We start from the raw sequence: 16,945 nt of genomic DNA, 5'->3' as shown, positions 1-16,945 counted from the left end.
ATTATGGTCATAATTTCATTGCCACACATTTAAAACATGTTTGAAGATATGGTATTAAATGAAATTTCAATGTCTTAATTCAAAACTCATATTTAAAGATTATGCATATTAAAGATAGTATTCAGAACTTCTATTTCCTAAACAAATATTCAAAGTTATATTTCCTGAACGAAACTGATAATTTCTCAAGAAGTTAAACTTTCAACTTAGTGTCAGAGCTAAACTCGTTTAGACATTCCCATTGCTTTACTCTTATAACTGCCCCAACTTTAAACCTTTGATCTATTAAATTAAATCATATATTTGAAAATTTAGCATCTCTTCAAGACGAAATTATAAAATTAGCCACAAACCAACATACATATTGTACAAGATTTTGCCCAATAGCTCACTCAAAATTAAACCAAAACAATAAAAAAAATGTTAAAAAACTACGACATATACAAACCAAGCAAGTAAAAACAATGCTCACAAATAAAAGTAAAACTAACATAACCAGAAAGAACCAATGCTTAAGAAAAAGAAAAAAAAAAGTTACAATCACGAAATAACAATATCAAGCTACAATTTTATGAAATTGAAACTTGAATGTTGAAATTTACTCACTAAACAGTAAAAGCATATAACAAAAGAGCTTTTTTCACCACAAACCACCAAGACATGGCTGTGAATAAACAAATTATTGAGGAAACCCGTAATACCAAAAGGAGAAAATTTTTTTTTACCTAACAAGATGGATATGATGAAGCAGCAACGGATGCATCATGATACAATGGAGATTGGCCGTTGTTTGCAGCCACAATGAATAAAAGAGCAAAATGAAGAACATCTTGATGAACCAGAAAAGAGAAAGAAAACGCACAATTAAATGTCCAACACATACAGTAAACCCGTAGCGCCAATAGCACTGATGGCGCTGCCAATTAGTGTACAAGGAAGATGGGCAAGTATTTGCAGCCTACCACCTTCAATAACTCGAATTTGTATCGAGGATAACAATATTTTGTAATCATTTTAAAGTTCACCTTACAATTTTTTTCCTTTTTGTTTTTTTACAATTTTCAACATTCAAGTTTAGAATCAAATGATCGATCCTAGAGTTTCCTCCAAAAGTTAAAACTTCCAAGTTTTGTAGACTCAACTGGCCGCAAGAGACCTCCTTGCCTCACCAAGTCAAGCTTTTGTACCAAGGAAGGACTGCTATAAACAAAACGATCATAAGAAAATAGTAAGTCGAAATGCCATGAGCAACAAGCAAGTATGAACATAGGATACAGAAAAGCTAAGGAACATGTGATAGAACTTATAAACATGATAGAAAGACTTGACCGCAAAACTAGATGGATACTGGATAGCAATACGTTCTCACTGTCCTAACTATTAGTTAACCTTCATTATTCATGCCAAAAGATACTTATATATTCTTTTTACTCACACAATAGTTAATCCTACAACATTTGGTTATTAGGAAATTATGAAATTTTAATATCCTAAGTAGGTGGTTGGTCACTAGGTAGATTCCAACCCTTGCTCCCAAAATCCTCCATACTTTTTTGAACCGTCCAAAAATGAATAAAGCTAAGAGTGGTCACAAACATTATAAATTAAAAAACCAAACAAAGTGAACGACTAGAAATCCAACCTTAGAAAAGAGTACTTTTTCTTTAAATGTTATGTTTACCTTAACCCCTGCTGGAGGATTTCCAGGCTTTGTGGTGGTAGTGCTTCCAAAGTTCAACTTAGGCTTCTTATCCGCAGGCTTTAGTATTTGAAATGAACACATAAGCGTCTCGTCCACACTCATCATGGCACCAGCATTATCAAACTCTCCACAGTAATTAGGGGCTGAAAAAATAGTTACAAGTTGACGATTTGCGAAGAACTCATATCCATCCTCCACAACCTATATATAAAAGTAATGACTAGTTAAAAGCTTAGAAGCTCAAAAAGAGATAGAAACCCACATCCATCATTCTTAGCACAAGAAAAATTCTGGAAGGAAGCTAGTAGTAAATATTGCAATCTCCAATCAGTAGAGAATTTACAAGAAACCTTATTTCTATAAACTGGACTAAAATGAGAAGAGAACTCGGTACTTTCACCAACTGAAATTTCACTCATTCTACGCATAGTTCACCGCAAGTTAAAGCTACAACTTCTCTTTTTTTGGAAAATACAATTTATGTTCCTAAAATTGGGGTTGTATCAATGTTTGGAATACATTCTCAAGTGTTTAATTTAAAAAAAAAGTCATTTTGAAAAAAACAAAAGTGTTTGACAACCACTAAAACACTTAACTTTTATAAGTAGTGTCAACTTACATCTTCCAGCATGTTTCATTTGGAAAAACACCATGTTAAGACTTGTAATTGCATCAATTAAACTCCTAAACATTACTCTTAGTGAGAATTTACTTTGAGAATCATCCACACATAATCAACCATTCTATGAAGTCAACATTTAAAGTTCATGCATGTTTGAGAACTGATGGATGGATGATTTTTGAAGGCAGTCATAAAGAAGAGTCTAAATTGATTCGCTAACAAAAATTTAGGAGTTTAATTAATACAAATTACAAGTTCCACAAGATATTTGTTTGACAAATATGAAAGAGTGTACATTGATAAAATTGCAAAAGTATAGGCTTTAAATTGATATAATTATTAGTTATCAATTTTAATTGACAAAATTCCCAAAGTTTAGAGAGGTATAAAATTGATATTTTTCTTCTGTTTATCTTTTTTTATAAAAAAAAAAAAAAAAACTAAACTCAGAAATGAAACAGTAAGAACCTGATGTGCACGACAAATGAGATCCAAATCATGTTTCTGAAGAAACTCTGTCACCTTGTCAGCACCAAAAGTAAATGAAACACCCCTGTCGTTCATTCCCCAACCTTGAACATCTTTACTGGGATCAGACCACAAAAGATCACAGAGCAAGCCGGCGTCTGGTACATCTGTTGGTCTTGACATATTTCTAATTTGGTCCAAATTATTCAGGTCAGGAGACAAACCTCCATGCATGCACAGAATTTTTTCATCAACCAGAGCTGCCACAGGCAGGCAGTTAAAGCATTCTGTAAACGTCTTCCATAACCTAACATTAAATCTTCTTTTACACTCGTCATAGAAGCCATATATTCGATTTATAGAAGCACATTCATGGTTCCCTCTCAATATGAAAAAATTCTCTGGATATTTTATTTTATATGCCAGGAGAAGACATATGGTTTCTAGACTTTGCTTGCCTCGATCAACGTAATCACCCAAAAATAAATAGTTAGCATGAGGAGGTAACCCACCATATTCGAAAAGCCTTAATAGATCAGAATATTGCCCATGTATATCACCTACAGATCACAAATAGAACAACATTAGCAGGACCAACGATTATTGAAGACAAATATAACTAAGAAGAAATGGAACTTGCAAAAACCAATTTGAACCCTCCCCTAAGCAAGCCCCTCAAAGTGTGTAATGAAACCAGCCATCAAACAGAATCAGCACAATACATCAAAATTCATGGTTGACATGTTCACCTCATCAGAGGATACAAACTAACTAATAAATGTATTGTGCATAATTATTAATTTTACTTTCTTTATTTTAAAAAAATACTCAATTTAATCAATTACAAAGAGATCATAATTACAAAAAAAAAAAAAAAAAAAAAATTGGGGAATCCATGCTGGGTAGCATAAAATTTAGCCAAATTTAAGATAGATCCCCGATCTTCTGTTCCTTTAGCCATAACCCCAAATGAATGCTTTTATCATATTAATACAGAGGGTCTTGACTCTTGGTTCATTTTAATGATTCTAAGAATGTTTATTTGCTCAATGTTCAAAGTGCACAGAAGCTGAGGTAAAAGAAAACAAGTTTGGACACCTTGACTGTAATTTTCCGGCAGCGTTCATTTTTCAATTTTTTTGATAGAATAAACGGCTTGCATTGAAAACATGAAATGATACAAGACATAAAAGGGAAAACAAAGGCCCACCATAACACCCCTTCTAAAGGAATGAATTCCAACTTTGAGAGAATAATTACAAAAAAAAACTTCATAACCGAAGCCCAAAGTAACAAATGAAATTTCAACAAGAATCAAACCTCAACAGAGTTCCCCATCCATACGTTTGAAAATTCTATTGTTCTTCTACCCCCAAATATCCCATAGCACAACACACACCCAACAAACCACAAACCACAAATTGCTTTATGTTTATTTATTTCTACAAAAAAGTTGATTTGTTTCTTAGGCCAAAATTTGACTAATTTGTCTTTAAAATTCAAATTGTAATATAAGACTAACGATAATAAGCAACTTAGTGATAGATTAATTATTTAATTAGAATTTTCCTACACTAGTGATTTAAATTAATTGGTTTCTTTAAACAAAAGGGGGAAATTTTCCTGAGGGAAACCCGATCCCTACAAATTCCCCGAGAGGAATTTCATGGGGATGGGGACAGGGAATGGCATCCCCTGCCCCACCCCACCCCCGTGGACGTCTCTAGTCATGAGCTCAAGCCCACACAGTGTTATTTCCTCTCAAATTAAAATTAGTTTCCGCTTGTTGGGTCTTCTTAATTTTCCTTCGCCCATCAACATAAAGTTTTAGGTCAATCGGTAATTTAATAACCCAGGATATTGCTCTTATGTTTGAGGCAACTTAGTCACCTGGAGAAGCAAAAAATAGTCTGATGTACCCAGAAGTAGTACAGATGTTGAATATTGAGGTCTAACTTGTGAAGGGATGATTGACACAAAAGCTTTTGAAAGAACTATGGATAGAAACTCGAAGTTTATTTAAAATACTTTGTGACAGTCAAGCAACAATCGGCATAGCAAACAATAATATCCATAATGACAAAACAAAACACAGAGATTGACATTTCATATCTAAGAAGGTCAACAAGAACATAGTGGAACTAAACTTTGAAACTTTGAAGGTCAACAACAAGAATGAAGAAGCTTCTCCTTCAAATCTAAATGAAGAAGAAACAGAGGATGAAGAAGAGATGTGTTACCAGCATTCTTCACTAGTCGATGCACGACGACAAGTGAAACAATAGTCGGGCTCGCTAGGTTGGAGGAGAGGATGGAAAAGAGAGATTGAAGAGAGAGGCCAAATCAGCAAAAGAAATTGTCAAATTAGCTAGCTTAATATCAGTTAACCCACCACGTCATTCTACCGTTAGTCAACAAAAAGTCAAAGTAGCTTCAGGACCATCTAGAACTATTTCTCAAACCTTGAGGACTAAAGGGTTCATTTTGAAACTCCAGGGACCAAATAGACATTAACTTTAAACCCCAAGGACCAAAAGTGTATTTTGCCTTATAAATAATTGCATTTTGTCTACTTTAAGTGCAATATAGTTATATTTAAAATGAATTCACATATCAAATGAGTATTAAGAATTTAGAAAAGTATGTATACAGTTGAATGGTGGAACAAATAGTTAAGAAACAAACAAACAAAAATAACAAATATAAAAAATAGGGATTTGTTTTGTAGAGCCTTTTCTAGCAAGAAATGATGAAAAAATTGGGATTTGTTCTTTGATAATACTCCAAATTTGGAGAAATTGAAACAGTAATTGTTGAAGAAAAGTAGTAATATCACATCGGCTACTAAGATGGGAGATTTCATTAAAAAAAACTAATGATAAAGGAAAAATACAGGAAGAAGAAGAAAAAGAATATGATGAGAAAATTTATGGAAAAAAAAGTTTTGATTTCTCTTTGGTTTTTTAACTATATTCCTGTAGAAAAATAAAGTTGGTTAATTGTTGTTATTGTTCATTAACAAAAAGAAAAACAAAAAATTCAAAGAAAGAAAAACTTTTTAAAAAAATGAGAAAAACTTTTTTAAAAAATGCAATCAAATAATAATTTTAAAAATGGTAATCACAAAGAAAGATTATGAAGAGTTAAAAACACACAACCAGACGCCCCGGACATATGAAGTCAACCTTGCACCCCAAATACAAACATATGAATTAAGACAAAACAACTCTGCATCTCCAAGGATAAACATATAAACTCTCCAAACATATAAACTCTCCAGACATATGAATTCCATACATGCCAAATCAAGTCAACCGCTCAAACAACCCCTTAGTGTTTTTACATATATTTTGTATCCATTAATGCACAACTATTTATTTCTCTATTTTCAGCTTTTATATTTATATGCATCACATGCTTAAATGTTATCTAACAAATCAAAACTTACAATACACGATACACTAAAATTCAATTTCAACACACTTGGTTTTACACTTTGACAACCCTAGTTTTAGGTTCTATGAGACAGCAAGGTAAGTAGCTTGCCAAAGAGAAGCCACCTTATTCAAAATGGAGGTAAAATAACACCTAAGAAACTATTTGGGATGTTAAATTAGCTACTATGGTCTTTGAGTGTAATAATATAATAACTTACTCCACACGACTCAACTTGGGGGCCCAAATGTCCCCTAAATCATGGACTAAGACCTGTTACGAGCCCTTTGCACACCAAAAGCCTCTAAAAAAATTGTCTCAAATTACTCCAGCAAATCAACAACTTCACATTAGGGATGGTCATTAAAATTGCAAAAACAAACCAAATCAAAATCTCACCAAAATCGAAAAATGCGGTTTGGTTCGATTTAAAGGAATATGGAAACCGAATTATTCGATTTGGCTCGGTTTCAATTTCGAAAACAAAATCAAACTGCTTAAATGATACACACACATGTATATTAGGGTTTTCTTCAATATATATATAAGGGTTAACTTGTTGTCTTGCTTGCCAACTCCCACGCCCAACCCATTCTTCTGCATCTCTCAATCTCTCTGATTCTCCCTCACAGCCTCACCCTCCATCTTTGATTCTCCCTCATCTAAATCTTCATTCTCCCTTATCTCCATCTTCGATTGCCCGTCTTCATCCATCTACATTCAATCTTCATCTCCATTCAATCTATCTCCCTTATCTCCATCACCATCACATTCAATCTGTCTTCCATAAACCTATCTTCCATACTTATCCAAAAGCAAATGATGCGGGAAAAAAAACCTAACTATACATCACTTTCTTCTCCTCAAACTCATAATAAGAAACTAAGACATCTAACCATACTACAATAAATCGGAAAGTGTCTTTGCCAGAGCAGCAACAACACAAAACAAAGGAATGAAAGTGGATTGTCTCAAACTACCCACTAAAAGACTCCCCCTCAATGAAGGAAAAAACCCACAAGAACGTGAAAGAAAACAAAACAACTAACATGTCTTCTTCATCTCTCTGTTCAATATATCTCCCTCACATCTCTGTTTTTGAAAACCAAAATCAAACTGAACTGAATTGCATATATGTGGTTCCGTTTGGTGCGGTTCAAATTGATAAATCGGGTTCGGTTGGTTTCACATGTGTTGGAAAATAAAACTGGTTCGATTCGGTTTGACCACCAAACAGAATTGTTTCCACCCCTACTCCACATAACATGCTTCATTCTATTCACCACTATTTGTATAATGTCAACACTTTAATACTCCCCTCACTTGTAGGCTTAGAATAGGCCAACATGTGAAAATCAATATTAATAAGGAATGACATGACAATATAGGAATTCAAACATATGGTCCTCTCCAATCATACCAAGTTAACTCACCGTTGAACTCAAACGGCTTTAGTAGATTATGGTAAATTTAGTTACATATCAATATTAACTTCGTATCAGTCAAAGAACTTTTACTGACACTAGACCATCGGAGTCACAGAAGAAAAGAAAATGATCTCAGGCCAATAATGTTGATCCTCCCATGAAAGACCCATTAAAAAATAAAGAAATAATACATGGACTACATGGTCATATGTTTTACAAGGAGAGTCTCGAGAGAAAAAGGAGAACAAAATCGACATAAATAAATTTGAAGAACGCTAAATGGTAAAGACAGCAGAGAAAAAGCCAAAGGGACTTCCCTTACAGACAATCTTCCTATAAGCATGAAAAAATCAACGCCAGAACATTGAAAAGCAAGAGAAAGTGTACAGAAAAGGCTCCAATTCCAAAGGACCAAACCTAAAGAATAATTGCAAATGCCTCCAAAAACAAATGCCAAAGTAGAAGCTAAATCTAGCAATTAACCACAAGTACTCTCGAGATTTCTCGAACCCCTCAAACTCTTCCTATTCCTCTCGAACCAAATACTCCAAACCAACAACTTATTCTGCCCTAAGGAAGATCTAGATAGATATAAGAAATGGCACCAACCTTACCTTGCTCTCCATCTCAGCTTCAGGACATACAACTTATGTTACATAGAGAAATCTTGTGTTAGATCACCAATCATCCATCAGTACAAGAGCCAGCAAGCGGTAATCGAGGGAGGAGTAAGGGATGTTGGAAGAAAATTGGGGTGTGGGGACCATTGTGAGTGAGGAGAACATCTTCTGTAGGGAAGGTATTATATTAGGGTAGATGAGGAATTTCATTTTCAGCTTTTGGAAGAGAACTCTCACAGAGAGAGAGGAGTGTACTGCCTTAGGCCTTTCTTCATTCAGTAATATTGTAAGGGATACCTTACATCTTGTCGAGTCCTTATCAATCTTAAATCCTTAAATGATCTCAAGCACGGCCAAAATGGAGTAAAGACTAATAAATAAATTATCCTTAACCAAACAAAACAGATGATTGTATCATTTCAAAATCAAAGACAACCCACATGAAACCCTTAATTCACAATTATAGAAAGGAGGAAGCAATTTACACATAGCAAGAGCTAAGGGTGTACATAAGCCGAGTTGGAGGAAAATTATAGACCAACCTAAAGTATCCGGGTTGGCAAAAAATGAACCCTATTGGTTCAAGATGCAAGGGTCAACCCAACCCAAAAAATCCGGGTTGGGTAGGCGGGTTGGTTTACTTTTTTCATTTCTACATAATTTAGACAAATTTTCCTATTCTTTTCCAATATGCAAAGTGAACAAATTGTCATTCAATGTGCAAGACGACATACATATGTTACACATTCAAATTCCAAGTCTAAATTTAAATTCCAAGTCTACAATGTCCGATAAAATTGGAACAATACAGAGAAGATTAGCATGGCCCCTGCGCAAGATGACATGCACAAATCTAGAAATGGTCCAAATTTAAATTCCAAGTCTACAATGTCCATTCAAAAGAAGGTTTACTTTTAGGTTTTAAGTTTATATAATATATTATATACATAATCAGGTTAGGCAGGGTCAACCCAACTATCCGGCTCAATTTTTTTTCCTCCAATTTTCTAACCCAACCCTTACAGTTTGGGTTGAGTAATCCAGGTTGGTCAGGTTACGAGTTTTTTGAACACCCCTAGCAAATGCCGTATACATAACAAAAGAGATGAAAGATTCATGGTCCTTGGTGGCATTAGAAAAGATACGTTAAGTCCTGTCAAGCCAAAGTGACCAAAGAAAAGCCTAATTGACATTATGCTATAAAAGTTTCCACATTCTTGAAAGGATGACCAAAAATAATCATATGCAAGAGAGAAAGAATATAGTTGGGTGGAACAATCGACCAACAAAAAGACTTGAAAATGAAGTTCCAAAAAGTAAAAGGGAACAAACAAGTAATGAAGAGATTAATTGAAATTGAATTAAAGCTCCATCCATCCTTAAATTTCAAAAAGTCATACTGATCCAAAATTGAGAATGATTTCTTTTGAGGGGTCATACTCCATATGAGAGTGCGTAAAGCAGCCTTTTGTTGGCTAAATGGTTATTTCACTTTCCTTGGGAACCTAACAATTTATGGCACAAGCTAATCAAGTTTGTTCTCCTAGTTTATTGCACTTCCCTTGACAGCCTTGTTCTCCTAGTTTGTTTATTGTTTTAGGGTTTAGACTCTTCTGGAAAACATTATTTGCTTCTTCATGGAGTTTGGCTTGAGAGAAATAGGAGAGTCTTTAGTGATAAAGAATGTTCTTGGGAGAGGTTTGGGCTCTGATTAGGTTCAATGCCTCCGTTTAGACTTCCTTCATCAATGCCTTTAACAATTAGTAAAGTGCCATTTTTATCTCTCAGCCTTTCGAATTGAAGCCCAGTTTTGTTATTTTCTTTTATTTTTTTTCCAACCTTTCCTTATTCTCAAGGCTCTCGTTGATCCAACAGTATGGTCCTTTATGGTTTTGCCCTTCTGTATTCTTTCATTCATTTTCAATCAAAATCGTTCATTCTACCAATTTTTTTTTAAAAAAAAACATAAAGTAGGGAGGAAGGGAGAAAATAAAAGCCATGGTTTGTACATACCATAAAACTTGATGGACCTACACACCACATCACGTAAAGTACTTGTGAAGGAGTATTTCTAAAATGTGTTTGGCCCAAGTGCTTAGCTAAAAAGTAATTCAAAAACTCTTATAATAGTGCAAAACCGAACATTTAAGTGATTTGTTATTCAACACACTTTACCACAGTGCTTAAAGTACTTAAATAAGCGTTTGACAAACTAGATTAATGAAAAATGAACAAAAGAAAAACATGAATAAAGCTTCCATGCAAAACACAATGTATGAATATTGCAATAATATACGCATACATGTATCTGCGTTTGCATTTTCTATCCACATAAAGACCTCCTCAGGTTCATAAACCATGGACCACTTAACCAATGGGAAGCCTGAATGGGGCAAAGCAGTTTAACAATATACAATAATCTAAGAAGCACAGACACTTTACTTTAGCTAGTGTGTCTGTCTCCAACACGTGTGAGACACTTGGTGGATACCTATTCGAACACGTGTTAGTGCAGTAAATGCATTGGACATACATAGAACACTCGTTAAATAGACTAAAAAGACACATATATGACAATAATAATAACTTTTAAGTGTATAATACATCAAACTAAGTTTTTTAAGCATATAAATGCGTCAATGCATTTACTATAATTTTTTTACCATAAAAATGGTATATATTTTTTTAATACATATGACTTTGCCGTGTCGTGTTCTAGATTTTTAAAAAATGGTGTGTTACCGTGCCCGTGTCTCATATTTGTGTCCATACTTCTTAGACAATAATACAACCATGTCAGACCAAAATAAGCTTAGCTTAAGTACTTGCATCTTGCCGAAATCATATATAAATAAAGCTTTGCAGGTTCATCAACTAGGTGCCAATTAATCAAATGGTATTCGACAAAAGATGTTAAAACTAAAAGAAGTTGACAAAGTACTGCTATATAACAACAGAGCAAAGAAAAAGAGATAAAACCCCGCAAATCAAGTACTTCAAATATGTCAACCAGAAGACCAATTAACCAAAAGAATTCAATAAGTACGACTAAGAAAGCTCCAAACCCTTTCGCAGCAGCAACAAATCAAAAACTTCAAACTTGTGTATTACAATATCAACAAAGAAAACGAAATAGTAAATCTCAAGAGAAAGGAAGTAGTGTTGTAGGAAAAAGATACCACAAATCTTGATAGGTGCTTCGAGCTCCAACAAATTAGGCTGCTGCAAGAAAATCTCTCTAGAAAATTGACAGAGTTGTCGGATCTCAGACTCGGACAACTGAACCTGCTTGCCGACACGGCCACGGACCTCGAGAAGACGATTGATAATATCGTCGAGAAGAGAAGGGTCCATTTGGGGGGGAGTGATATTGTGAATGGAATCGAAAGAAGAGGGTCTAGTGGGTGTTGTTGAAATAGAGAAAGGGGAAAGAAAACAGGTAGAAGGAGGAGGAGGAGGAGGTTGGGTGTAAAAGCATGGTCGGCCGCCACCGCCGCCGTCCGATATGGGGTATGCTTAAGGATCGAAGGGGGGGACTTTGAAGGGAGCTGACTTTCGAGGAAAACAGGTCCGCTGCCCAATACAAACAGCAAGTAAGATCGTGCGATATTTTGAACGATTTACGCTTTAATTTTCTAACTACTAATTAGTAATAATTACTCGCGCCATTCAACCAAAACTTAGCCATAGTTGCTTTTGTTTCTCTCTTTGTTTTTAACATTTTAAATTGTTTTATTAAAAATACCTTTTGACATTTTTGGACTGGAATTCGGTTTATATTTCCTCCATTTTAATTCATGAGATAATGGAATAATTAGTAACTTCATATTTACTACGATAATGACTATATTAATTTTAAATTAAAATATATCTTTGATAAAATAACCAAATCTTTTTTTCAATAGAAACAAAAAGAAATTTAAGAGACACTTCAATGTGTTGGATGAGGAAGGACCACTAAAGTTGTTAGAATCAAATATTACATTTCATCATCATAGTGGAAAGAAGAGGAAGTGTGCAGGAAGAAATATAGCCTATGAAAGGCTTACTTACCCTCATGCTGGACAATGTTTTCTGTGTGGCTGATGAGACATTCATATTTATAAACAAGTGAAGTTGTTCTTCCCATAAACGTAATTCATGAACTTGGATTTCATGTTGATTAAGATGCAATCTACTTCGTTCTCTAATATTTGATTTTTTTATTAGCTCTCAGTTGATTGTCTATGTTTGATTTGTTGAAGTCTGGGAAAAAAGCTAAGCTTGTATTTTCAAATAAATTTAAATTCTTGGGAGAATTACAATATAGACTTTCTGGAGTAATAAATTTTAGTCCCCAAAACTACAATATTTATAAAGTTATCTGGTGGACTTCATGGGTTTAAGTCGTGAGTTCTCTGTTGGATTTTATGGGTTTGAGTCTAGTTGGTCCATGAATCGACCTATAAGCTTGATCACATGGATTTGGGCTAAATTAAGCTTCTTCTTTTTTTGGCTTGATTGAACTTTAGCCTAAATAAATTATATTTATTTAATAGTTAACTTAATTCAACATTCGTAACGAAAACATTTCGCATCATAAGAATTTGTCAACTTATGTCTCCAGTTTCAATTTGGAACACATTTTAACTTTTAATTTGTCCCAAATTTAATTATTTGTATTTTTTATCATTAATTTAGTAAATGATATGATAATTTGTAATTGGTCCAAAATTTCTCATTACACAAATGTCTCTTTTCGAGATTTATGCATGTATATGGGTGGATCAATCTCGAAAAAGATAAAGTTGAAGTCAAAATACGAGCAATTTTCTTTTACTTTTGGCTCAATTTGACACCAAAATAATCAAACTATAAATTTAGTACATGAGTTTGATTTAAATTTGAAACATTAATAGTTGGAATATGGTCAAACCTTAATTTGAGACAAGTTTTAAGTTTTATCAAAAATTTAATTTGTGTCGATCATTCGCAAAAATTTGGAATATAGCCAATTTTAAATTTGAGATAAATAGGTTTTTTAATCTTCGGTTAAAGTTGAGAATATAATTCCAATTTAATTTAACTTGAATTTTGAATTTGGGTGAAATATGACATAAAATTTGTAGTACGACCAAATTTTAATTTAAAATGAGGGATAAAATCAATATTTTGAACGATTTAGAGATTTTAATTATCACAAATTTAAAATTTAGAATTTATCTCCAAATAAGCATTTTTAAGATAACATAAGATAATTGGATTTTTTTTTATTAAAAAAAGATATGATATGATTCTAAATTCTATTAGAAATTGGACTTGTTGATCCTGTAAATAGATTAATAAATAGACTCACGTCTTGCTCATTCTTTCATCAAATAGTAGTAAAAAGAAAACCTGCGGAGGCAGGTATTAAAAAAAAACTTATATTTTCTCTCTCTTTTTCTTTTCTTCTCTTTTTTTCTTCTTGCCTCTACATTGCTTTTATTGCAGGTGTGTTGGACAAGTTGGCACTATAAGACGATCATTGATGATGGTTTGCATAGAGGTACCCATAAGAAAGTTTTGGTTTGGTTCACATAGAGATAACCCCATAAATGTTTAGGCAACTTTATCATATCACTCTTTGACTTTCTACTACAACTTAATTTGGTTCATGTAAGAGATGACTCCAGAAAGGTCTAAATGCTCTATCATGTCACTCATCGACTTTCTACTACAACTCGATTTGGTTCATGTTAGAGATGACCCCAAAAAGGTTTAAGCACTCTATCATGTCACTCCTCGATCCTCTATTGTAACTCGGTTTAGTTCATGTTAGAGATGATACTAGAAAGGTCTAAGCACTTTATCACGCCACTCCTTGACTTTATGCTACAACATATTGGAGATGATGACATTCTCAATTGCAAATTATTGAAGATGGTGATCCTCTCGATGTAAAGTATGGGAGATGGCGACCTTCTCATCTGTAACATATTTACTACAAGAAAATATGTCTTTTCCGACGTCATGTCTGCATAAGGGAAAGTATTAAAAAATAACTCACTTATCTTGACGCCATGCATGGAGACATCGAGATAAGTGTTATTGCTTATACCACACCAGCATATGGAAAAATATTTTTTAAAAAAGTCACTTATCCTGGGGCCATGAATGGAGATGTTAGGATAAAGTGATAGGAACTACCAACGTCACGTCCGTAAGTGAAATAATTAAAAAATACTTATCTTTTCCCATCTCCATGCATAAAGACATCGAGGTTTGTGAGGGAACTCCTGATGTCTATCGAGGTGTGTCAGGAGTTCACCTTTAAAACCATTTTTTAGTTTTTTTTTACAGATCTGAAATGCAACCGAAAAAAGCAAGAGAGGAAGAGATTTTGGAAGCCAAAACCGAAAAAAGCAAGGACATTGAATAAGATTTCCAATCATATCTAACAGAGCTTTTAGTTCTATCTGTACACTCTAAGATACTCGAAAAACCATAGGCTTCTCGAAATTACATGAAAAGTTTGTGACCTATTTTCTGTGTAAAAAATCATTCACTTAGACTTAGAATTTGCTCAAGTTTTATTCACGAAACTGGTTAGAAATTGAGTTAACTTTTTTTTTTAAAAATCCAACCTTACATTTTAATTCTTCTTATGTAGCCCAAACCAAAATAAAAACCATAGATGGTCTGTGGACACCAAGTTTCTGCCATCACCCAAATAAAATTTATTCTAAAATTTCCTCACACAAAACAATATGGGTAAAATCAAGTTCACGCTAAGACTAAATGAGTATTCACGAACTATGAAAACTCAACGAATTTACCCAAAACTCACCAAGTACTTAGTAAAATACTTTTAACTTCTACGGTCAACATATTAACTACCTTCAAAATTTGAGATCAAGTATCCAACATCAAGTGTAACTTAATAATATCACTAAAATTAGGTGGGTACTCAAGACCCAATCTAAAAAGCTTAAAACCTTACCCAACTAGTGCCAAAACGCCTAATTTCAAGCTTTCGAAAGACTCAACAACAGCTTAAACCCTTTTAAAACTCGAATTTAGCATAAAAAAGTAATGAGTAATGTTAAACTCAAGGTGATACTATCACACCCTAAACCGCAATACGACCAAAACGTCAAAGTAATGAGAAAATGATGCGATTTAGTTACAGCCTTGAAATTTTCTTATCGACTAATTCAACCTCAATTCTTTTTAAACTACCAAGAGAAAACATAACGCAATAGAAGTCGTACCGAACACCAAACACATTCAAAGACATTCTTAATGCGAAAAAATTAACGCGATCAATTCAACCAAAACTTACACTTTATTAATAACATACGTTTAGATTAACATAACTTACAACACTTTGACCTAATGTTACATTAAATAAACTCTTAAAAGCCTAGTAGCTTTCTTATCTCGTCCCAAATCCTTCAACCTTCTTCTCGACTTGGTCTAAACCCCTGATCCTGGACGATAGATTTTGAAAATGTTAGTTGAAAGGCTTAGTGAGGTTTTATGAAAACCTTTCGTAATACCTTTTCATAATCATTTCACAAAAAGAATATCAAGTCATTTAAACACACCAACAAATCATTTTATTTCACATAAATATATCTTTTTTTATGCTTAACAAATCATTTCGCAACCATTTCATTTTGCCAAGGATCCCAAATCACTCTCTACAATAGGTCATGTAACTTCACATTTAGACTGTTGAATCATCATCATCTAAGAGTATCCTGATTTGTCCTTGTTGCTCATGCCACTAAGCATTATGCGCTCCTTTCAATGCATAAGCTAGCTTCATCACCATGTAGTCTCGTACACTCATGGTGACCTTGAACTCTCTATGTGCACATAAAAGTTAGCTTATTCAAATGAAGTAACTAATGCTTTGCAAACTATATCATAAACATTAAGATCAAATCATGCTTTGAATATCATGACACTTTTTCATATAAATCTATTTTAGAAATCATTTTGAATTGAAATCATTAATCAAATTAGTAGAGATTTATAAGGAAACATTTGACATAAAATATTAAGGAAAACACTCACAAAACTTGGAAGAAAAGCACTCACTCTTCAACATTCATTTTCTCACAAAGTCTTCTCTCGGAGACCAAGTGGCAACACTTTTAACATTTCAACAAAACAACCATCATCCCCTACTTAGTTACTCAAATCCTTTATTTATACTACTCTTTTAATCTGGATTAGTCATCTTTAGTTCTTTATTCGATTGCCAGCTCCTACTTCAACCTTACACTTGTAAAATTTCTATTTATTTTAGTCATGCTTAAAACCTTAATCTTATATGTTAACCCTTGTCAAATTAGATTTGACATCTTCTTGACAAACCTTTCTTCTCATTGAATACCATTCCACGAATAACTTCAACCACTTAACAGCTTTCCAAGGTCTTATCGCGAAACTTCTTTCGCGAACTGCCAACTTTTCTCGTGAAGACTTTTTTTCTCTTGTGAACGTTTAAACTTAGAGGTTTTACCACAAATCTTTCTTGTGGGTCGCCTTTCCTTAAGCACTTGACGTGTACTCAAACTAAAACGCATTATTGTCCAAAACCCCAAGTTACATACTTAGTCAAAATTTTGTCTTTTAACTTTTAATTTAGGTTCGGGTCTTACAAAAATTGAATGGGTAGTCGAAACTCATCAATAAATCC

At 33.7% G+C, this 16,945-nt stretch overlaps 1 protein-coding gene and 1 non-coding gene across 3 annotated transcripts; one reads left to right on the top strand and one right to left on the bottom strand.

The window, feature by feature from the left end:
* Positions 1 to 806: 806 nt before the first annotated feature.
* Positions 807 to 11,898, bottom strand: LOC101211261 (serine/threonine-protein phosphatase PP1 isozyme 2). 2 transcript variants are annotated; one of them, XM_031888315.1, is made up of 4 exons: positions 11,454 to 11,898; positions 2,793 to 3,352; positions 1,682 to 1,903; positions 807 to 1,200 (listed from the first exon to the last, which is right to left on the bottom strand). In XM_031888315.1, the coding sequence occupies exons 1-4, from the start codon at positions 11,626 to 11,628 to the stop codon at positions 1,174 to 1,176; spliced, it is 984 nt and encodes a 327-aa protein (XP_031744175.1). In that variant the 5' UTR covers positions 11,629 to 11,898; the 3' UTR covers positions 807 to 1,173. The 2 variants fall into 2 exon arrangements, with proteins under 2 accessions (XP_031744175.1, XP_011660282.1); XM_011661980.2 differs by having other exon boundaries at positions 807 to 1,197.
* LOC116401839 lies at positions 9,045 to 9,148 on the top strand. The gene has a single exon (XR_004214244.1). It is a non-coding gene; the product is annotated as a U6 spliceosomal RNA (small nuclear RNA).
* Positions 11,899 to 16,945: the final 5,047 nt, after the last annotated feature.

The sequence above is a fragment of the Cucumis sativus genome, chromosome 1 (genome assembly GCF_000004075.3).
Source record: "Cucumis sativus cultivar 9930 chromosome 1, Cucumber_9930_V3, whole genome shotgun sequence".
Classification (NCBI taxonomy): Eukaryota; Viridiplantae; Streptophyta; class Magnoliopsida; order Cucurbitales; family Cucurbitaceae; genus Cucumis; species Cucumis sativus.
Note: the sequence above shows the minus strand (reverse complement) of the source record. Positions and strands in the feature narration are given on the sequence as shown.

Coding starts and splice junctions, on each gene's coding strand:
- LOC101211261 (XM_031888315.1), bottom strand. CDS start 11,628: ATGGACCCTTCTCTTCTCGACGATATTATCAATCGTCTTCTCGAGGTC. Junction 1,904..2,792: donor TCATTTGTCGTGCACATCAG/GTTCTTACTGTT, acceptor TTTTATATATAG/GTTGTGGAGGATGGATATGA. Junction 1,201..1,681: donor ATCCTCCAGCAGGGGTTAAG/GTAAACATAACA, acceptor TTTTGTTTATAG/CAGTCCTTCCTTGGTACAAA.